Raw genomic sequence first — 23,467 nt, forward strand, 5'->3', positions numbered from 1 at the left:
GGGAGATAATCGTTTAAGGATCTTTTAAGAAATTCCTCATAAAGGATGGCTTTATCCAAGAGATAAAATTTAGAAAATCTTGAGGAAGATAAAGAATATAAATCTTTCAGAAAATTTTCTATAAATATTTTTTCTTGAAACTAATTATTTGATAAAAATTGGGTAAGAAGAGGATTCAAGCATATATTTTCTATGTAAAGAACCTGGATTGAACATTTTCACTGTTGTGGGTTAGGAGGTCAGCGAACTTTTTTGTGAAGGGTCAGATAGTAAATATTTTAGGCTTTGTGGGCCGTACAGTCTGTCATAACTACTCAACTCTGCTGTTGTGGAGCAAAAGCAGCTTTAAACAGTATGTTAAGGAATGAGCTGTGTTCCAACAAAATTTTGCTTATGGACATTGAAATTTGAATTTTGTCTAGTTTTAATGTGTCATGAAATATTACTCATTTGATTTTTTCCCTAATCATTTAAAAATATATAAACTATCCTTAGCTCATGGGCCTTATGAAAACAGGTGGCAGGCCATAGTCTACCGACTCTTGTTGTGAAGCAAGTATAGACCAAGTGAGAAGGAAGGGTTAATACGTTCTTATAAGAATTAGTAGTCCCACCCAAGACTTGTGGCTAAATAGATGACCATTCCACCTCACCCTGAGATGGATCAGAGAAGTTCCTTCAAATGGTATTGGAATTATCTTGATAAAATAGTTCTTGGGTATACATGAGTGATTGTGGACCCAGACCTTTAACACAGAGTATTATTTCATGTGATAATTTTAGTTTAGAAAATTGAAGGAGATTTAAAAGGTCTAGTCACAGACGTAGCCCGACTGAGACATGACTCAGAACCCAGGGAGGATAGAGGTTCAAGGAGTAAGTGATCCAAAGAACCAGATTCCGCAGTGATAATCAGAATGAGAACTAGAAAGAGATCATTGAATTGGACAAATTAGATCACTAGTGACCTTGGGAAGGGTGGTTTCATTATAATGGTGGGTGTGGAAGTTAAACTGACTAGGATTAAAGAGAGAATAACTCAGGTATTGGAGGAAAAGAGTAGAGTAGTAAAGTGTGATAGAGTTAGGGAAAGTTTGAAGGGCAGAAAGAATTGATGGACGCTATAGATGTTTGTCTTTCCTTTTATGCTTAATTTAGTTGAGTTTAACAAGTGATATTATAGAGCTTTTAGATACACTTTTGTTGTGTAAGTATCATTTCTTTTAATTTTAACAGAAAAATGTATCATGGTTATATATGCCAGTATAAAGATGTTTTGAAGCAATACCAAATAAAGTATTCAGAAAAACCTTTTTCACATGAATATTATGAGAAGAAAACAGAGCATGAAGAAATTCAAAACAGAGTTTTGGCATGTACTGAACAACTAAAAATGAATGAGACTATTTTTATGGAATTTTTAGGTATTAATACTTTTATTATATATTGTTTTAATAATGGTATCTTAATTATGAAAAGAATATAATAAATATTCTAAAATATGACTTTGTTTTTCAGTGCCTGCTCCCTTTCCATCAATTATTAAATGGACATTACACATGTATCCACGATACTGTTGCTCTTAGAATTTTTATTAGATAAATATTATTTTAACTGTTATTATGTTTCTCTAGTGAGAATTACATGGATTTTTTTTTGTTTAACTGAAAGTATTTAGAGTTTACTTTAGAGGTCTTCTGGGACTAGTTTTTATATATGTCCAGGTGAGCATAAGCAAGCAATTTGAATAAGAATAAAATGGCATATGTCTCTGGTTTAAGATAGAGACATATCTTAGCGACCAAACCGATGAAAAGTCATCTTGCTCTGTCTTACCAAAGAAAGAGTTACAGTTAGATTGATTATTAGTTGTTAGGATACATGGTGGTAAGAGGTGAATCAAAATTATTCATTTGTCTGTAGAAATTCTTTGGGTACCTACCTTGTGCCATGTAATACCAAAGAAGGCAGAATTTTGTTCCAAGGAGCTCACAGTTTAGTAGGGGAGACAAACATATGAGTAAATAATTATAATGAAACTGTAATAGATGCCTAACTAACTCTTTTTTTAAAAAGATTTATTTTATTTATTTTTCTCCCACTCCCCCTCACCCCCATCTGCTCTCGTGTCCATATGTGTATAATACATATACAGTGTTATATGTAATATTTACTGAGATTTTTTGTCCGATCATGTAAATCATATTTTTTTAAGGCAGGGTAGGAAAGATCTGACAAATTTTCTCTGGAGTTCTTCTTTGCTGCCACTATTCTATTTATTTTTAAATTCTTCTAAAAGGATTATAGAGTAACAGGAAATTGTATTAGCTAATAACTATGCAGGGTGTCTGTTAATAGCTGACAAATTCTCCACTTAAAATTTGGGCATAAGTCCAGTTCAAGCAGAAAATCCAGATGGAAGACCTAGCCCTCTTCTGAGTTCCGCAGGGAGCACTGATGAACATTACAGAGCAAGAAAAGGGAAATTGGGTAGATTTTTAATGTTGGCTTTGGTACAAATAATTAATGGGAACATAAGTTAAATTTAGGCCTGAACTGGTAATGACATTATAAACTTGGGTTAAAAAGACAAAAACAAAAAACAATCCTGTGAAAATATTTAACTGAAAGGACAAAAATCCTCTAACAAATGTTTTGGATAAAATGTTATTTTTAAGCTCAGTATATAACAAATTATTTCTTAATAGAACATACATATAAATAATGTTACACAATACTGTTTCTGATGTAATACATAAGATTATAAATGTAAAATTTACTTGCATAACAGTTCCTTAACATAAAAGGGTTGATTTGAGACGTAAAACACAAGATATTCTTAAACATGCCAACGATTTTACCAAAAGTTCATCTGAATTGAAGAAAGAAGTAGATGAAGTGGAAATAGAAACTAATTATTTAAACCAGGTATTTATTTTGTTATGTTTCTAATATGTGTATTGATATGTAAATGTAATGGTCTGTTTACAGTCTGAAGAGGGTCTACACTTGGAGAAAGGCTTAAGATAACGCTTATATTTGTGAAATTAAAATTTGGTAAAAAATATATTTACCTATCTCTCTCTATATATTAAGAGATTTATTAGAGGAGCTGGATCATGTGGTTGTAGGGGCTGGTAAATCCACATTCCTTAGGGTAGGCCACAAGCTGGAAGTTCCAATAAAGATGAAGTTGGGTTCCCCAGGGAAGCTGGCTAGCTGAAGTGAAGGGAAAAAAATCCTCCTTCTGAAATCCTCAGTTCTGGCTTTTAATATCTCTATCCGATTGGATGAGAAGAGTCCCCATGTTGCTGAGGGCAGTCCCCTTTGTTCATTATAGATATAGTCAGCCATATATACAATCACCTAACTATAGATGCAAATCCGTTTATTACCCTCTTAGTAATAGAGCAGTTCTTGCTTGACCAAACAGCTGGACACCATAAGCTAGCCAAACTGACACATGAATTTGAACATCACAGAACTCAATAATTTTTTTTGTTTGTTTTAAATTTGAGTCAGTATATTTGAAATAAAAATTAAATGTTTTTAAGTTACTACTAAAAGATTATCAGCAGGACTCACCTGATACTTTGTAGGTGGCTAAATTCAAAGAACTGACTTTTTAACATAGAGACCCAGTATTTTCTTGAGTAAAAAAATGTGAATTTATTTAATTTACTTTATTTTACTTAAAATTTCTAGTGAAATTGATTAGTCTTGGAAAGATATATTGCTTTAAAATTATGCTGAGAATATTTAAGTGGGAAAATAGTTATGATAATTTATTTGCCTCATTATCTAAATTTGTTTTTGATACTGGATATATTCAGCTCTGAGTTTTGAGGAATAGTGTAACTATTTGGGGGGTGGTGCTAAAGAAGAAAGATGAAAAAAAAAGATCTAGCTTAAGAACAGGAATTTAAAGGCATGAAAAGAGCTACAATAGTGTTGGCAAAGGGAACAAAGACAATGAATGGTCTAAAGAACTTAATCTTGACAAATTTAATACTATACATTATAATCTTTTCTGAGCTAGGCTAGAACTAGTTTAGCCTTCAAGAAAGATGATAAATGATATTTTTTTTAATACATTTTTTGCGTCATCCTTTGAATTCTAGTGGCTTTCATTCACTCAGGTATGAGAACCTATCAAAGTCACTTCCAAAAGGTGAGAAAGAATAGAATATAATACCTAATTTTCTAAATATTTTTGAAAGTTATATTAAAGATTGTATATATGTTTCATGGGCATGAAGTACCAAAGTAATAGTATTGTTATTTCTAATAATAAGGAAAAGGTAGATGCCATTTACTTTAAAATAAATGATAGCTATATTCCTATGTAAGGAATCAGTGTCTACTTTGCTTCTAACTATTCTTTTTCTAAGAGAAAATAGAAGTTCATTGAAATCTAGGTTTGTTAATGGAGTTGTAAGGGAAAGCAAAAGGGGTATGATTTATTGTTAATTTTGACAATTTTCAATGAAAGATAGCTAATACTACCAAAAATATAAGTTTCAGGTAATCATTTTGTTTTTTTCATCATTTTTTCTTTTTAGCAGATTGCAAGACTTTATGAAACCAAGAATCTTTCAGAAACTCTGGAAGAAAAGAATAAAAATACAGAAAAGGGAAAGGAATTGAAAGAAAGGTATAGGTAAATTTTAAAATTGGGTCTTATGTTAACAGATATCTGGGTCTAAAGTTTGATTCTGTACTTTATCCCAAACTATTAATATTTACACAGTAACTAATTTTTTTGTGCAGATTATTTTCCACACATTTCTTATGAAAATTTCAAATTTATATGTTTAAATATTATAAACTAATACTCAGATATGCCTTTTCTTTAGTAAGGCCCAGCATAATGTGTAGAGAGGAATTGGGTAGCAGGGGCACATCAGCTTTTCTATAACCTGTCAGTATTGTACATGTCATACAGTTTTCCATGATGGATCAACAGTAGGAGTTAAACAGTAGAAACAGTGGTGGGAACAGAAATGAATTTACCTTTTTATCACCCTGTCACCAGTTCTTCCTTTGCCACAGAGAGTGAAAGATGTACAAAAAGATGATACTGAATTGTAACATTGTGAGTTTCCTTTTCTTTCATTCATCAGTGGTGGCAGATGAGATGGTGAAGGCTTAAAAAAAAGATTGATTTTGCTTTTTAGTGTGTGACTGAGAAAAGATTGCATTACTATTATGGTTTCTGATAAACTCTACTTTCTCCTTTTTCTGCCTATACCCTTTTTAATTCTTCATAAATTCCTCTCCTCAGGCTCCATTGCCCTTATCCTAACTTTTCAACAACTCCTCTCCCAAGTTAATTTCCCTGATTCCACTTCTCTGAATCTATTTTTTTGATTCACACACTCCCATGTCTCACATCCACAGTATTTTATGAAATTGGATGAATAAATAGGTCAATACATAGAATTTCACTTTATCCATTTTTTGATATTATAAAACTTCTGTATGTTAAGGGGAACTTATGTAACTATTTCATCATTTTTACTAAATATTTATTTTGATAGTGTTTATTCTTGTTCTTAATTTAGGAAAAATTCAGTGAAATTATTCTTCCAATGAAAAATTTGACACATTTATGATTGTTACAATGTTTTTTAATGGTCTGTAATCATGCTAGTTTCTTTTGCTTCTGAATATATATATATATATATATATATATATATATATATATATTTTAATTTGAAGTACTCTAGAACCTAAAACATGCATTTGTGGACAAAGTTGTTGATTAAAATGTTTTTGATATTTTCAAAAAAGCCTTTGAAAGTTATTGTGTTATAAGAAGGAGAGTGTGATATCCTGGGAATATCACTGGACTTAATCAGGAAAAATGTGTTTTAGTTCTGACAATACTACCAAGTAATTCAATAATATTGGGCATGTCTTTTAGCATCTCTGGAACTTAGTTTCATTTTGTGCAAATTGAGGAGTTTTAATAATATATTATCTAAATAGCCCTTCCTTAAAATGTTAATTTTTAAATATAGCTAAATATTTAATTCATTTTTCTCTTTAGAATGTTTGAAAAAGATGAACATGTACTTGTATTGAATAAAAACCCTCAAAACACTCAATTATTTCTTCCTTATGAATCTCAGAAATTAGTCAGACCAATAAAAATGCATCCTTCAGAACCAAGAGTTACAGGTACAGTATCTTTTTATAATTTAAAAACTTAATTTTCTTTGCTAACAAGTAGAAGAAGAAATAGAGAAGAAGCAGTTTTAGTTATTTTGTGTAAACAAGAACAAATAGCACTGGAGTCCTAGAGATACTGAAAAGTACCATTTTTATTCTGAGAGCAAACAAGATACATCTTCTTATACCTAAGTTTTTTGTCTTTGAGAAAGAAATCACTCACATAATAAAAAAAAAGTTTCTGGTTTGGTTGCATTGTTTTCAGAGGAGGAGGAGTAATTATATATATGAGATTAGTATTTTTAATTTGAAGAGCTATATTATCAATATGAGTGATAGAAGGTGGGTAGAGACTTGTAAATGATATCTGTTTAACTCAGTAGATCTACAGATTAGTTTAGGTACATTTTATTGGGCTAGATTTTCTTTAGTCATTAACACCACTGTCTTCTTTGGTTTCTCTTTATAGAGGTATAGTTTTTTTTTAGCTGGTTTTCTTTTCACATTCATAGTTATTGTAATAACTTATATAGTGAGAAGGTAAGAGTTAATTTCATTACTCATTTTAATTTAAATTAAATATTCATGTACACTTGATTTTTAAAACAAATCTTTTTTTGATACATAATAGTAAAGCACACAATTTATCCAAAGTGTACAATCAATGTACCTTGGTTTTTTTAAATTACAAGGTTAGATTACATATTGGATTTGACGTATGATTCTATTCCTGTAATTGACTTGAAATAATAATATTTGATAACCTAGATAAAAAAGAAGAAAGTTCTGTGAAGCAGCCAAAGCTTGCCAATATTGACTTCAGACAAAAAGAAAATGATACACATGTATGTATGTCTTTTTAAAAGTATAAATTAAATATTCATAAGTAAGATAATGAGTGTACTGTACTTAGGACAAAGGGATTTTTAATTTTGTTTTGGTGTTATCAAATATATTAAATCATCCATTTGTATAACATCAGGGTCTAAAAAGAAAGTTTCAATATGGCAGTCTGAGCAAATACTATTAGCCTTGCCCCTAAAACATTATTCCAAAAATAATGGAAAATCAAGCCTGCACCCTTTAGACCAAAAACTGAGAAATCTCTGAAGGAGGAAATGGGACTGGATTGAAGAGGGAAATTGTAACCCAATTCATGCATAAGAGAATATTACTGTAGAAGGTAGCAGTCCAGGCACAATGAATAATAATTCTTTGGGTTAATTCTCTGGGAGTTACTTTAGTTAACACCTGTTCATTCCATATCCACTCTGCCTTTGGCCTGGCATTAGTAAAATGGGTAACTATCTCCGGTAGAAGCAGTGAGTGTGGGTGCTTGGGTTAGAGAGACAGGCAGTGCCCTGAATAGTTCTTGATGCCAAAGAAGAACAAGGAGCATGCCACCCATAAAGGCGGCTGTTGGTAGTGCATCTCTGTCTTCCCCCATTCTTCCTAAGAATAGTTCAGAGTACAATCATCAATGAAAAATGTACTTTTATTCATTCATAATCAATATAACACAGATATAGGGCAGTTGTGTTAAAGCTTATTTTTAAATCTTAATATGTATTAATTATAAAATTTAAAAATCTGGTACTAAAATTCCAGGTGATAACAATATGGAATGAGGGTGGGAAGAAAAATGAGGAGAACAAAAGCTTACTAAAGTTCTTTTTTTTTGTTTGGAGAGAAGATATGAATACTGATTAACTCCATACATGCTAGGAATATTAAATTTGTATGTATGTTAAACATTTAAGGATAATCACCAGAAGAGAAGTGGAAAGTGTAAGTTTTTTAGAACAGTGGAGATTTTAAAAAAAGATAAAGCACAGCAAACTTAATCAGTGCAACAAAAGGCAGGAATCTTTGGGGGAAAAAAAGAAAACAGCTAGGAAGCATAGTAAATAGAAAATAAGATTCCAAAAGTAAGTACAAACAAATCAATTATCATAATAATGTGCCTGGTTAAATACCTCATTATAAGACAAAGGCACTAATATGGGATATATAAAAAAAATTTACCTATAGACTATTAGAACAGCTGAAGCAACTTGACAAATGAGGGCTGGAAGTAAAAGTATGGAAAATATTTATCAGGCCAATGCAAACAAACACAAAGCAAATGTAACAATATTAATGTCATACAAAACAGATGAAAAGCATTAAAAGGGATAAATAAGTATATTTTATATTTCGAAAAAGAACAGTTCACCAAGAAGTCTTTAGAACCATAATATACCAAATTATACAGCTTCAAAATATATAAAGCAAAAACTGATAGCATTCCTAAGATCTATTGAATCCACACATTTATAACAGGAAACTTTAATAATAGTTTTCTCAAAAAAGGTACTGATTGTGAGTGTAGGGGTTGAGTTTGACTACATGTAAAACAAAAGAAAACCAACCAATAAAATAATGACATCTTAAACAGGATAAAGATTTATTTTTTCTTAACCTGCAATTAAGTTCTAGTTCTGGTTTAGGTTCAAGGCTGATAGCACCATCTCCATAATATAAGTATTTCTTGTGATTAATCTGTGTTTTCTTTTCTGCTATCCTTAGTGCTTAGCTTTCACCTTAAGGTCACCTCATGGTCAAAAGGTAACCATTGCAGCCTTGCCATCATATCTGCCTTCCAGGCAGGAAGGAGAAAGCGGGGGAAGAGCTAGCTGTGTCAGCCCCATTTTTAAGGATCTTTCCTGGAAGCTCCTTAAACAATTTATTATAACATTTCATTTAAAAAATGCATTAAAATTTAAAACTTATGTATGACAAAAGACACTAACAACGTTAAAAGACAATGACAGTGAGCGAAGAATTAGCATTGAGAATATATAATATAAAAGGAAGTAATAATTCTTACAAACTAACAGACAATAAAAAATGGGCAAAGTATGAGAAGGTAAATTACTGTAAAGGAAAAGCCAAGGATCACTAAACAAAATGCTTGACCGTCGCAGGAGTACAGAAAATTGCAAGTTAAACCAACAAGATAGGGAAATGGACTTGGCCCAGCGGTTAGGGCGTCCGTCTACCACATGGGAGGTCCGCGGTTCAAACCCTGGGCCTCCTTGACCCGTGTGGAGCTGGCCCATGCACAGTGCTGATGCGGGCAAGGAGTGCCCTGCCACGCAGGGGTGTCCCCCCTGTAGGGGAGCCCCACGTGCAAGGAGCGTGCCCCGTAAGCAGAGCTGCTCAGTGTGAAAGAAAGTGCAGCCTGCCCAGTGATGGCGCCGCCCCATGCCGCTGACGACAACAGAAATGGACAAAAGAAAAAGACGCAGCAAATAGACACAGAGAAGAGACAAGCGGGAGGGAGGGGGGCAAATTAAATAAAATAAATCTTTAATAAAATAAAATAAATAAACCAACAAGATACCTAGTTTCACCTATTAGATTTTCAGATATTAAAACATTTGGTAATATCTAGGGAAGTAAATGGTGGTTAGAGTGTAATTTGGTATAGCTACATTGGCGGACTTGTTCATAGTACTTATTAAAAATAAAAATGTGTATACCCAGCAATTTTGCTTCTTGGTATCTACTGTAAAATACTTAACTATGTCTACCAGGAGGCATGTAACAAGCATGTATAGTTTAACATACATCACAACATTACCAACACTTGTTCTTTAAGGGAAGTTGGCAGTGTTTTTTCATAAACTATAATTGCACACTAAATTGATAGAATTAGGAACAACATCTGATATAACAAAAATAAATGGGATAAACTTTCCTATTAAGTATCAAATAACAAAAATCAGAGACCCTTTAAAATGAGTGACTCACAGAAAGTGAAATGCATATCAGACACTTCAATCATTAGTAAAACAGTGGTTTAGATATTAATAATAAATTTTAATTAAAGATAAAATAGTATTAGTTTTTTTCATAAGTATAAATGAAAGAATGTTTCAGGCTTTACTCTTTTAACCCATTATTTTGCTTTTCTATATTCAATTTGAGAAATCAGGTATCAAGTTGAGAAAATGTTAAGATTCACTTGATTAGTCAAGAATATGGGACAAAATTAAACAAGAGTTGCCTTAAATATAGACATGCTACCATGAATAATTATTTATATATATACAAAAATACGAAGTTTCTCGTCTGAAATCATTTGTTTACCAGCATTTGACTTACTATTTTATATAAAGTGATTTCAGTTAATGTTTGTAGTTGTTGTTGATGATATTATGAAGGGATGGCAATGTAAATGAAATGAGAGAGCCCTTAGTAGGTATGGCAAGCAAAAATTTTTTGTTTTGTAAAGTAGCCAATTCTAATGCTTGGTTTCTTTGGTTCAGGTGTTTAGTGACTCTGCTGTGAATAGCCGTTTAAAATGTTCACATGTTCCAGCTATTAAAAGTTCACAAAATTTTATGCAGTTCAGGTAACTTAAAAAAATAAAATGCTTTAATTTCTGAAATAATTTATGAATATCAACTAAACAAAAATATAAAATTATATTTATTGCATTTTAGATTGCTAACACCACAGAAACCATCAAATTGTACTCAGTGGTTTGAAAAAGGAGATGCAGGTATTTGCTATTTGTATTTTTCATAAGAAGTGAGGGTAACAAATTATATTTGGGTTTTATACTATTTAAATGGATTATTTGGATTGTTTGCATCTCTTGTTAACTGAAGGTGCTTGCCAGATTTTTTCAGTTTTTTTTGTGTGTGTGTGTGATGGCAGTAGTTTTTATTTTAGTCGTTCTAATATATTAATTTTGAACTTTGACAAGAGTAAATATATTAGATATTTATCAAATAACATTGTCAAAATGAAATAAAAATAATCCATAACATTCAAGGGCAAAATACACACACACAAGAAATTCTTCAAGCAACTTTTTTTTTCATTTTTATTTTTTATTTTTTTTTATTTTATTTTTTTTAAAGATTTATTTATTTTTCTCCCCTTCCCCCCCCCCCAGTTGTCTGTTCTCTGTGTCCATTTGCTGTGTGTTCTTATTTGCCCGCTTCTGTTGTTGTCAACGGCACAGAAATCTGTGTCTCTTTTTTTGTTGCGTTATCTTGTTGTGTCAGCTCTCCGTGTGTGCGGCGCCATTCCTGAGCAGGCTGCACTTTTTTTCTCGCTGGGCGGCTCTCCTTATGGGGCGCACTCCTTGCGCGTGGGGCTCCCCTGCACGGGGGACACCCCTGCGTGGCAGGGCACTCCTTGTGCACATCAGCACTGTGCATGGGCCAGCTCCACACGGGTCAAGGAGGCCCAGGGTTTGAACCGCGAACCTCCCATGTAGTAGACGGATGCCCTAACCACTGGGCCAAGTCCGCTTCCCTTTTTTCATTTTTAAATAAAATTTTCATTGAAGTATAAATGACATGACTTAAAATTCAGTGTGTATGCAGAGTTGTACAACCATCACCAAATACAATTTTAGAAAAGTTTCTATTTTTTTTTTAAAGATTTATTTATTTATTTATTTCTCTTCCTTCCTCCCCCACCCCGGTTATCTGTTCTCTGTGTCTATTTGCTGCATCGTTGTATTTGTCTGCTTCTCTTGTCAGCGGCACGAGAATCTGTGTTTTCTTTTTCTTGCATCATCTTGTGTCAGCTCTCTGTGTGGGCGGCGCCATTCCTGGGCAGGCTGCACTTTTTTGCGCTGGGTGGCTCTCCTTATGGGGCGCACTCCTTGCACGTGGGGCTCCCCTATGCAGGGGACACCCCTGCGTGGCATGGCACTCCTTGAGCGCATCAGCACTGCACATGGGCCAGCTCCACACGGGTCAAGGAGGTCCAGGGTTTGAACCGCAGACCTCCCATGTGGTAGATGGACACCCTAACCACTGGACCAAGTCTGCTGCCCTTTAGAAAACTTTCATCATCATCCCCAAAAGAAACCCTGCACCCCCAGCAGTCATCCCCATTCCCCCGGGTCCCCAGGCTTAGGCAATAAATAATTTACATTTTCTTTTATAGACTTGTCTATTCTAGCTATTTCATATAAATGGAATAATAATATGTCAGTTTTGGTATCTGGATACATAGCATAATGACTCCAAAGTTCATCCATGTTGTAGCATGTATGAGTACTTCATTTTTTATTTACAGCTAGCATTCCGTTGTATGGATATACCACATGTTGTTCATCCGTTCAGCAGTCGGTGGACATTTGGATTATTTCCACTTTCTGGCTATTGTGAATATTGCTACGCTGAGCATTCATGTACAATTCTTTGTGTGGACATATATTTTCATTTCCTTTGTTTATATAATTAGGAATGAAAGTGTTGGGTCATGTGAAAACTATGTATTTAATATTTTGAGAAACTCCCAAAATGTTTTCCAAAGTGACTGTGCCACCAAGATATTACATTCTTGCCACCAGTATATGAGATTTCTCATTTCTCTACATCCTTGTCAACACTTCCTATTTCCTATCTTTTTAATTATAACCCTCCTAGTGGGTATAAAGTGTTGTATCTCATTGTGGCTTTGATTTGCATTTCTCAAATAATTAATGATGTTGAGCATCTTTTCTTCTTTTTTTAAAAAAAATTTAGTTTATTTTCTCCCCTCCCTCCATTGTCTGCTCTCTGTGTCCATTTGCTGTGTGTTTTTCTGTGTCTGCTTGTATTCTCATTAGGTAGCTCCGGGAACTGATCCTGGGACCTTACAGAGTGGGGGAGAGGCGATCATTCTCTTGTACCACCTCAGCTTCCTGGTCTGCTGTGTTATTGTTTTTCCTCTGTGTCTCTTTTTGTTGCATCATCTTACTGCACCAGCTTTCCTCATGGGCCAGCACTCCTGCATGGGCCAGCACTCCGCACAGGCCAGCACACCACATGGGCCAGCTCACCACACAGGCCAGCTTACCTTTACCAGGAGGCTCTGGGTATCGAACTCTGGACCTCCTATAAGGTAGACAGGAACCCAGTTGCTTGAGCCACATCCACTTCCCGAGCATCTTTTCATATGCTTTTTGGCTTATTCAAATAAGCAACTTTAAAAAAAAAGAGTTTTGGTAATGAGCACCACTGATTTCATTGATTCTCTCTATTGTTTCTTTTTCTCTATTTCATTTATCTCTAATCTTTGCTATTTCCTTTCTGCTGTTCACTTTGGATTTAGCTTGCTCTTCTTTTTCTAGTTTTTCCAGTTGTGAGGTTAGGTCTCTGAGATCTTTTTCAATGTAGTCTATTGAACTATAAATTTCCCTCTCAGCTCTGCCTTTACTACATTCCATAGATTTTGGTATATTGAATTTTTGTTTTCATTTGTTTCAAGATATATCCTAATTTCCCTTTATTTCTTTGACTCATTGGTTGTTTAAGAGCATGTTTTTTTTCAGTTTTCTCATATTTATGAATTTTCCTTCTTCCCTCTGTTACTGATTTCTAGCTTCTTTCCCTTGTGGTTAGAGAATATGCTTTGTATGATTTCAGTATTTTTTAAATTTGGGGCACTTGTTTTGTGACTTAACATAGGGTCTTTTCTGGAGAATAACTTTGTGCACTAGAGAAGAAAGTGTATTCTGTTGATTTATAGTATCATTCAAGTCTTCTATTTCCTTGTTGATTTTCTGCCTAGATGTTCTATTCATTATTGAAAGTTGTGTTTTGAAGTCTCCTCCTATTAATGTAAAACTGTTTCTTCCTTCAAATCTGTCAGTATTTGCTTTACATATTTTGAGGCTCTGCTGGTAGATGTGTGTGTGTATTTAGCTGTTATGTTGAATTGGCCAATTTATCAATATATATTCTTTTTGTCCCTTGTAACAATTTTTGACTTAAAGTCTGTTTTGTCTGACGTTGCCTGATATTAGTGATAGGTGCCTCTACTCCCTTTCGGTTATGATTTGCATGGAATATTTTTTTCTATCCTTTCACTTCCCAGCTACCTGTATTTTTGACCTTAAGGTGAGTCTCTTGTAAACAGCATATAGTCAGGTCATGCTTTTTATCCTTTCTGCCAATCTCTGCCTTTTGACTGAAAAGCATTATCTATTTACATTTAAAACAACTCCTGATAATACAGGACTTTCTTCTCTTACTTTGCTATTTGGTCTTTGGAAGTTTTATACCTTTTAATGTCCCTGTTATCCTGTTACTGCCTACTTCCATATTTATTTTGATTTTTTGTAGTGTATCATTTTGAGTCTCTTCTCATTTCTTTCTGTATAAGTACCACATGCTAAATGATTGTGCCCCTGGAGCTCCCTCTCATTTCTTTCTTTATAACTTTTTTTAGATATTTTCTTTGTGGTTACCATGGGACTTAAATTTAACAGCCTAAATCTATAATAATCAAGTTTGATTTGTTACCAGCTTAACTTGAGTAGCATATACAAACACTGTTCTATGCCTCTCCATCCCTCACCTTTTTATTGTATTTGTAGCAAATTATATCTTCATATATTGTATATATAAAATCATAGGTTTATCATTACTTTTTATGCATTTGCATTTTAGAACCTGTAAGAAGTATAAAGGAGATTTACATACCAAAAAATAACAATACAATATTATTTGCATGTATATTTACCCATATGGTTACTTTTACCAAAGTTCTTTTTTTTCTTTATGCTGCTTCAATCCACTGGCTAGTGTCCTTTCTTTAAGTTTGAAGAACTCCCTTTAACATTGCCTGTTGGGCAGGGCTAGTGGTAATGAACTCTCTCAGCTTTTGTTTAGGTGGGAATTTCTTAACCTCTCCCTCATTTTTAAAAGACATTCTCACCAGATATAAAATTCTTGGTTGGCAGTTATTTTCTTTCACCTCTTTAAATATTCCATGCCATTGCTTTCTTGTCTACATGGTTTCTGATGAGAAAGTGGCACTTAATTTTTATTGGGATCCCCTTGTATATAACATTGCTTTTCTCTTCCATCTTTCAGAACTCTTTTCTTGTCCCTGGCATTTGACAGTTTGACTACCATGTATGTGGGTGAGGTTCTCTTTAAGTTTATCCTGTTTGGGGTTTGTTGGGATTCTTGAATGTGCATTATGTATTTCATTAAATTTGGGACGTTTCCTACCATTATTTATTTGAATATTCTCTCTGCCCCTTTCTCTCTTTCTTCTTCTTCTGACACTGGAATATATTTGTGTGTTTGATGGTGTTCCGTAGCTCTCTTAGGCTCTGTTCACTTTTACCTCCTTGGGCATATTGAAGATCATTTTTTAGAAAACTCTGTTTATGTGTCCGAAGTCTTTCCTTATTCATTGATGTGTTTTGGATTTTTATCTTGTTCCTTCGGATAGGCCATCATTTCCTATTTCTTTGTTTGTCTTGTAATCTTTTGTTGCACACTGTGTTAACCCTGGAATTTAGTACCTGAGCTGTCTGTTCCTTAAGTTTGTATCCAGCTAGCGATATGACAGAGATATCCTTGAGTACCAGGAGCTAAAAACAAAGGAAAAAACCAATGCAACAAAACAAAACACCTTTCAAAGTCTTTGCAAATAGGCTCTGTGCTGACCGATGCTTTTCTTTAGTTTAATCTTCCTAACAAGAAGATGCAGCAAAAATGCAGTGTCCTCTCTCTCTTTCTTGAGGATGCCTCTAGTATTGCTTGGGCTTACACTCTTTGCCTCAGGATTTGTTCTGCTTACAGGAATTTGAATGCCCCTTCTATTCCCTATGAAATAGGCTTTCCCCCTCCCTGGTGCTCCGTTCTGTGTCTTAAAGCCAGTAATCCTTTGCCCCAGGTTGCCTTGATTTAATTGTTTCTTACACTGCTTTAGTTTCAGTAAGCTACTTCTGTCTGCAGAACAAGTTCTGGGAGGGTGAGCCAGAAAAGAATATCTAGTCTTTCAGGTTACCACCTGATTAATTGGCATTGACATATGGTCACACAGGTATGTGCATAGCAGTTACTCTGCTCCCTCCAGAACAGGGCCAGGGACCCACAATAGGAGTGCAGGCTGGCTCCACACTGGTCTGAGGAGAGGGTGAGGGAGTGATGAGCAAAAGTGACACATATTTCTCCTACTTGTGTTTTGAGTTGTGTTTTCTTGAATTCGCACTCACCCAGTTACTGCAACCCTTTCACTGTTTTTCAGAGTTTTGAGGAAGATGACTCAGGTTCTTAAATGTTTTGATTTCCTGGCTGCTGAAACAAATATTTCTCAATTAACACAGAAAAGACATTTCACAAAATTCAACACCTTTTTAGGATTAAAAACATTTTGAAAAAGAGGAATAGAAGGGAACTTCTTCAGTATGCAAAAGGGCACTTCTGAAAAATCCAGAGCTAACAGTACACTCAGTGGTAAAAGACTGAAAAATTGCCCCCTAAGATAGGAACAAGACAAGGATGCCCTCTTTCATCACTGTTATTCAACATTTGCACAGGAAATTCTAGCCAAAGTGATTAGGCAATAAAAAGAAATAAAAGGTATCAAAATAGGAAATGAAGAAGTAAAACTATCTTTATTCACAGATGACATGATGCTATATATATAGAAAATCCCAAAGAATCCACAAGAAATCTATTGGTGCTAATGAATGAATTCAGCAAAGTTGTAGGCTACAAGATGAACACACAGAAATCAGGTGTGTTTCTGTCCCCGTGATGAGTTAGAGTTGGTATGCACCCCAGAAAAACATATTCTTAAATTTAATCCATTCCTGCATAATGGGTGTGATCCCATTGTAAGTAGGATCTTTTGATGAGGTTAATTCAGTTAAGGTGTGGCCCACCTCAATCAGGATGAGTTTTAATCCTATTACTGGAGTCCTTTATAAATGGAATGAAATTCATATAGCCAGAGAGAAAGCCACAGAGGGAGCAGCCAGAAGCTCAACATCAGTAGAACCTGGAAGAGAAGGGAGAGACCAAGAGACACAGCCATATGCCTTGCCATGAGACAAGCTAAAATCCAAGGATCACCAGCAGTCAGCCCCAGAACACCAGTGTTTGGGAAGAAAGCATCACCTTGATGATGCCTTGATTTGAACTTTCTTTTAACCTCAAAACCATGAGCTAATAAATTCCCAATGCTTAAGCTGACTCTTTACATTATATTTGCTTGAGCAGTCAGAGGAAACTAATATATCCGGTAATGAGCAATCTGAACTGGAAGTTAAGTAAACAATTTCATTTACAATAGCTTCTAAAAGAATAACATATCTAGGAGTAAGTTTAAGTATGGAGGTGAAAGACTTATATGCTGGAAACTACAAAACAATACTGAAAGAGGACCTACATTAATGGCAAGACATCCCATCTTCATGGGTTGAAAGACTTAACATTGAAGATATTACTACTTGTATTAGTCAGCCGAAGGGGTGCTGATGCAAAGTACCAACTCTTTTGACTTTTATAAAGAGTATTTATTTAGGGTAGAAGCTTACAGTTACCAGGCCCTGAAGAGTCCAACGCAAGGTACCATAAGAGGTACTTTGTCATCCTAAGTCTGTTACCATGTGTTCGTGCAAGGTGGCAAGTGATGTCTGTGAGGGTTTAGGTTTCCTCCTTCCTCTGTGGTCAAAGCTTCTTCTGATTTCAGCTGTAGGCTGGCATAATGCTCTTCTCTTTCCCTGGGCTCATTTCTTTCTGTGCTCAACTTCTCTGTTCTCTCACAAAGTCAGTTATAGACTTATCAGGCTTATCTTTCTTCCTGGGACCCTGTCTTTGGAGCACTCTCTCTTCCTCTGTATCTGCTTCTGTGTTCTCCATGTATTTACTTCCCTATATTTAATTGAGCATCTGTTTATATAGCCCACAAAGGGGAGGGGGGTGGGGACTCAAACTGAGTCACCATAATGATGTGGTCAAATACAAGTCCTAATCTTGATTTAGTAAAGTAAAAGTGAAACCTTTGAATCTAATACAATCTAATATGCCTAGTGGAACAGACCAGTTTACAAACACAATCCAATATCTATTTTTGGTATTCATAAATTAATATTTCTAAAGCTATTTACAGAGTCAATGCAATCCCTATCAAAATGCTAGCAGTCATTTTTGTGAAAATGGAAAAGACAATCCTCAAATTCATATGGACTGTGAAGGGTACTTAACAGCCAAATAATATTGAAAAAGAAGAGTAAAGTTGGAGATTTCACATTGCCCAATTTCAAAACTTACCACAAAGCTGCGGTAAGTAATTAAGGCTGTATAGTACTTGAATAAGATAGACCTATATTCCAATGGAATAGAATTGAGAGTTCAGAAATAAATCCACACCACGGTCACTGATTTTTCACAAGGGTGCCAAGAACATTAAATGGGGGAAAGAATTGTCTTTTCAACAAGTAGTGCTGGAAAAACTGGCTGACCACATGTTTAAAAAAAAAAAAAATGAATCCCTACCTCACATCCTATATGAAAATTAACAAAATGGGGAAGTGGATGTGTACTATACAAGGACCCGTGTTAGATCCCTAGGGCTTTCTGGTGAAAAAGAAGAAGAGGAAGTGTGCCTGCATGGTGAGCCAGTGCCCACGCAATGAGCCAGTGCCCACACAGCAAGCCAGTGCCTGTGCAAGTGAGTCATGCAGCAAGATGATGATGCAACCAAAGACAGATGAAGGGGAGAGTCAAGGTAAAGCGCAGCAGAGACCAGGAACTGAGGTGGCACAATTGATAGGGAACCTCTCTCCACATCAGAGGTTCCCAGGATTGAATCCGGTGAATCCTAGAGGAGGAAAAATAAGAAGAGAAGACAAAAAGAGAAATAGATGCAGAAGATCACACAGTGAATGGACACAGCAAAAAATATCAGGGTGGGGGGAAAGATAGGGGGGTAAATAGTCTTTGGGAAAAAAATTAACAAAATGGACCACAGACCTATATGTAAGTGCTAAAACCATACAACTCTGAGAAAAAAACATAGGGTCAAACTTCATGACCTTGTATTTAACAATGATTTCTTAGATATGATACCAAAAGCACAAGTAACAAGGGAATAAGTAAGTATATTTCATCAAAATAAAAACTTTGTCCATCAAAATACATTATCAAGAAAGTGAAAAGACAGTCTTAAAACTGGGAGAAAATAGTTGCAAATCATATATCTGATAAGGGTTCAATATCCAGAATATATGAAAAACTTCTACAATTCAACAAAAAAGGACAACCTAATTACAAAATGGGCAAAGAACTTGAACAGACATTTCTCCAAGTAGGATATACCAATGGTGAGTAAATACATGAAAACCACAGTAGATACTGCTTTACACCCACTAGGATTGCTATTATTTTAAAAAGAACAATAACAGAATAAATGTTGGCAAGGATGCAGAGAAGTAGGAACCCTTCCTTGTACATTGTTTGTGGGAATGTAAAGTGGTGCAGCCACTATGGAAAAGCAGTTTGGTGGTTCCTCAAAAAACTAAGCAGAATTACCATATGATGGCAATTCCATTCTAGGTATATCTGCCAAAAAATTGAAAGCAGAGACTGGAACAGATATCTGCATACCAATCTTCATAGCAGCATTATTTGTAGTAGCTAAAAGGTGAAAAAAACTCAAGTGTCCATCAACAGATGAATGGATAAACAAAATGTATGAATAGCGTATGCATACAATGGAATATTATTCATCTGTGAATGATGTTTGGATTCATGCTACAACCTGGATGAAACTTGAAATCATTCTTTTGTGTAACCTAAATCAGACATAAAAGGACAGCTATTTATGATTCCACTTATATGAAATATCTGGCATAAGCAAATTCATAGAGTCAGAAACTAGAATACAGCTTACCCCAGGGGGTGCAGTAGGGGTATGGAATAGGGAGTTAATGCTTAATTGGTACAGAGGTTTTGTTTGGGGTGATGAAAAAGTTTTAGTGGTAAATGGTGGTGATAGTAGAACAACATCCTGAATGTAATTAATACCCCTGTACATTTAACAAATGGCAAAAATGGGAAATTTTGTGTTGTATGTATGTATGTTGTCACAATTTTTTTTAAAAAATCACAGTAAGGTCACAGGATGTATGTGTATCAGTTAATTATCCTATCATTGATTAGTTTTGGAACTTTGACACACCCTTTAAAATCCTAGCTGTATGAATGTTTGCATATATATATGTGCATTTATGTATACATACTTATTTGGTAAACCCATAATGAATAAAAATTTTTCCATTCATTAGGTTACAGATGTATTTACCTATTCTTGTCTGTCACATATTGATTAGTAATGCTTATTTTGAAGTTTTATAAATGCCTCATTCTGGCAGTATAAAACCTCTGTAAATATATGCATAGTCAGAGTGGTTGTATAATATACTGTGAGTCTTTTTCTCTCACCCCTGGTATAGGATTTATTCTGCACAATATTCTTATTCCATGTAGATGGATATTTCCCATGTTTTCTTCTGGGAGAAATGCTCATATCTTTATCAACACAAGTAATATGTTCCACCTATTTATATGCCAAACCGAGTTTTAGACTAGGGGGGAATAAAAATTCTTTAGAAACAGTGTGCCTCCAATGCAGAGATATGGGAAATGCATATATCTGCCATAGCCTAGCTGCCATTCAGAATGTATGGTGAGACTTTGTACCCAAGAAGGCATATAATTATCTTGGAAGAAAAAAGACTCCTTGACAATCTCCAGATCCATCTTTTGATGAAGCTAATAAGTGCTGAAAATACTGTAATAACAAATGCGAAAGGGAAAACTCTAAATCTTTCAGAAGATAAAATAGCAATATTCATGACTTCAAGGTAAGAAAGGATTTACTGATAAGTTTGACTATATTAAAATTAAGAATTCTGTTCATCAAAATATACCATAAAATGACTGAAAGGCAAGTCACAAAGTTGACAGATATATCTGTAACTCATATAACAGAATGTACAAACCGAGAAGAAAAAGACAATTAGAAATATTTGTGAAATATGGAAAAGATACTTCACAAAATAGAGACTTTTGTGGCAGATAAACATGAAAATATTGTTCAGCAAATTAGGAAACTGCAAAGTAAAACCAAAATGAAATATTACACATTCACCAGATTAACAAGATACAAAAAGTCTGACAATACTTAGTGTTGATGAGAGTGTAGGGCAAAACTCATAAACAATTGGTAGGAATTATTGTTGCTATATATTTAGACCATAGCTAAATTGTAAGCATAGCTAATTATTTTCTGATGGGATTGAATGATTTGCTGAGGTAGTTTAGGATGGCTAATTGCCACAAACAAAATTGATAGAGCCACTTTGGAAAATTGTTTGGCATCTGTTATATGCAGCAATATGGATAAATCTCAAAAGCATATGCCAAACAAAAAAAGCGAGATGTATGTTATTCATCATGTAACATTTAAAACAGGGAAAATAAGCTATATTATTTAGGGATGCTTACATAGGTGATAAAACTATAAAGACAATGAAGGAAATTATTATCACAAAAGTCAGGATAGTGGTTACCCCTGAGGAGGAGGATATGGGAGTATGGAGCCTTTTGGGGGTGTTCATAATGCCCAATTTTTTATCTTCGTGGTGGTTAGATGCTATTCTTATAATTGTTTATTAAACTATTCTTGTATTCTTTATGTTTTGGGTTGAACAGTATTAAATTTTCATTTTTGAAGGTCAACAAAAGTCAAATATTGGCTCAACTAATAGGTTTTATTTTACAAGAAAAAGAAAAAAAATAATTTATTTTCATCTAACAACAGATGCTGAGAGTGGAGATAAAGGGACAGTAAGACAATTAAGAGAGTCAAAGGTAAGTCAAGTATTTGATTTCTAATCTCTAAGCAAAATGCTCCAATTAAAAATATTCTGCTTCCATTTTAATATCAGACTTAATCTAATTAAGATTATTTACGTGAGGTCTGGAAGTCATTAGGCAGTAATCAGGTTGCTAGGGTGTTCCAGATTCTATCCCTTATAGCAGTTTTATATAACAAAAGTGAAGCCACAAGAAGTTTATATGAAAATATGCAAAAAAGTTACTATTTAATAAGAGACCATATTTATTGAGGCCACAACTAAATCATGACTGAAGAAAAGAAAAAATTTTGTTTGGTGAAACTGAACATATTGCACTGGCAATTCAAGATTAGTGGTTGCCACAAAAATATTTTATAATATTGGAAAGCTTTGATGATAGATGTAGGCACAATGTTAAGTAGTCAATCAACAGAACTTAAAATTATGAGCTGTATCACCCTAGCTATTTAGGGTTTAAACAAGAGAAACAATACAATAGTATTCTGCTGTAAAGTAGTACAGGAAAAACACTGTTTAATCATTTTGGCAATGATTAGGGGGAACAAATTGTTTCTATAGTGGAATTTGGTGTAACAAACATTAGAGAAATCAGATTCCTAGCCTACAAAATAAGATAAAGGCAAATTTAGTATACAGGTCCTCAGTCTTTGCAGAGAAAGTAGTATAACAGATTATTAAGGGCAAAATAGAAAGTACAAAGAACATGAATAGAATGAGATAGATTATTTCAGGGTAAATTTCTTTTCCCTTTTAAGAAATTAGCATATACAGTTCTTTATCTAGAGATTAAGGTAGAAAATTTAAGAGAAAAATCATTCTTAGTAATTTTTTTCCCTCAGTTTTGAGTATGTTCTAATAATCATATATTCTTTCAGGGAGGAATGGGGGAGCTGGAGCTGGGGGGGGGGGAAATTAGATAAAAATACTTTTCCATTTTTTGGACATAGTTTATTTTGGTATTACTTCACCAGTTATTCTTATTTCAATTATTTTGTCTAAATGATAATGAGATCATGGATTAATATAGTAATTTCCACTTCACATATTTTTATATATGTGATTTTTTAAAATGTAGTAACAACATTCACTTTTTCAGTTGTCTGTTACTTCAAAATTACAGGCTGTATTTATGGAACATTTTGAGAAGCAAAAAGAAAATAATAGTGATGAAGCTGAAGAAAGGGCTGAAAAATTTCCAGAAACTCCTGAAATTCCTATATTTTTAAGAACTGAAGTTGTGAAAACACCTGAATCTTTGGAGAAATTACAGTTTTCTAAAACTCCTTCATTTGAAATGTAGGATCTTAATAATTATCATTAATGTATCTATATACCAAGTTTTTTTATAACTAATTGATAGAAATAGTAAAATGCTGGAATACCTGTAACTTTAAAAAGCTTATATCATATAAAATTGCAAACTTAACTAAGGAGAGAGATTAGTATAATGGACCTCTACTTCAACAATTATTACTGTTCTATCATTCTTATTTCTCAGACCCTCCTCCCTATTTTTCCTGTAACATTTTACTGAAGATGGAATAGATCCTAAGTATATAGTATAAATCCTAAGTATAAATCAATAGTAGATTGATTTAAGGTTTTTCAAAG

General features: G+C 34.1%; 1 protein-coding gene across 1 annotated transcript in view; it reads left to right on the forward strand.

The window, feature by feature from the left end:
* Window positions 1–23,467, forward strand: part of C3H14orf39 (chromosome 3 C14orf39 homolog) — a 48,467-nt gene that overhangs the window by 13,364 nt on the left and 11,636 nt on the right. Inside the window, exons 6-15 of the mRNA XM_058294933.1 lie at window positions 1,237–1,424; window positions 1,519–1,561; window positions 2,808–2,928; window positions 4,563–4,654; window positions 6,053–6,183; window positions 6,943–7,019; window positions 10,488–10,573; window positions 10,665–10,723; window positions 21,799–21,848; window positions 22,977–23,152. Of these exons, the coding sequence (XP_058150916.1) occupies window positions 1,237–1,424; window positions 1,519–1,561; window positions 2,808–2,928; window positions 4,563–4,654; window positions 6,053–6,183; window positions 6,943–7,019; window positions 10,488–10,573; window positions 10,665–10,723; window positions 21,799–21,848; window positions 22,977–23,152 (1,023 nt within the window). The remainder of the gene's footprint in view (window positions 1–1,236; window positions 1,425–1,518; window positions 1,562–2,807; window positions 2,929–4,562; window positions 4,655–6,052; window positions 6,184–6,942; window positions 7,020–10,487; window positions 10,574–10,664; window positions 10,724–21,798; window positions 21,849–22,976; window positions 23,153–23,467) is intronic.

This window comes from Dasypus novemcinctus, chromosome 3 (genome assembly GCF_030445035.2).
Source record: "Dasypus novemcinctus isolate mDasNov1 chromosome 3, mDasNov1.1.hap2, whole genome shotgun sequence".
Classification (NCBI taxonomy): Eukaryota; Metazoa; Chordata; class Mammalia; order Cingulata; family Dasypodidae; genus Dasypus; species Dasypus novemcinctus.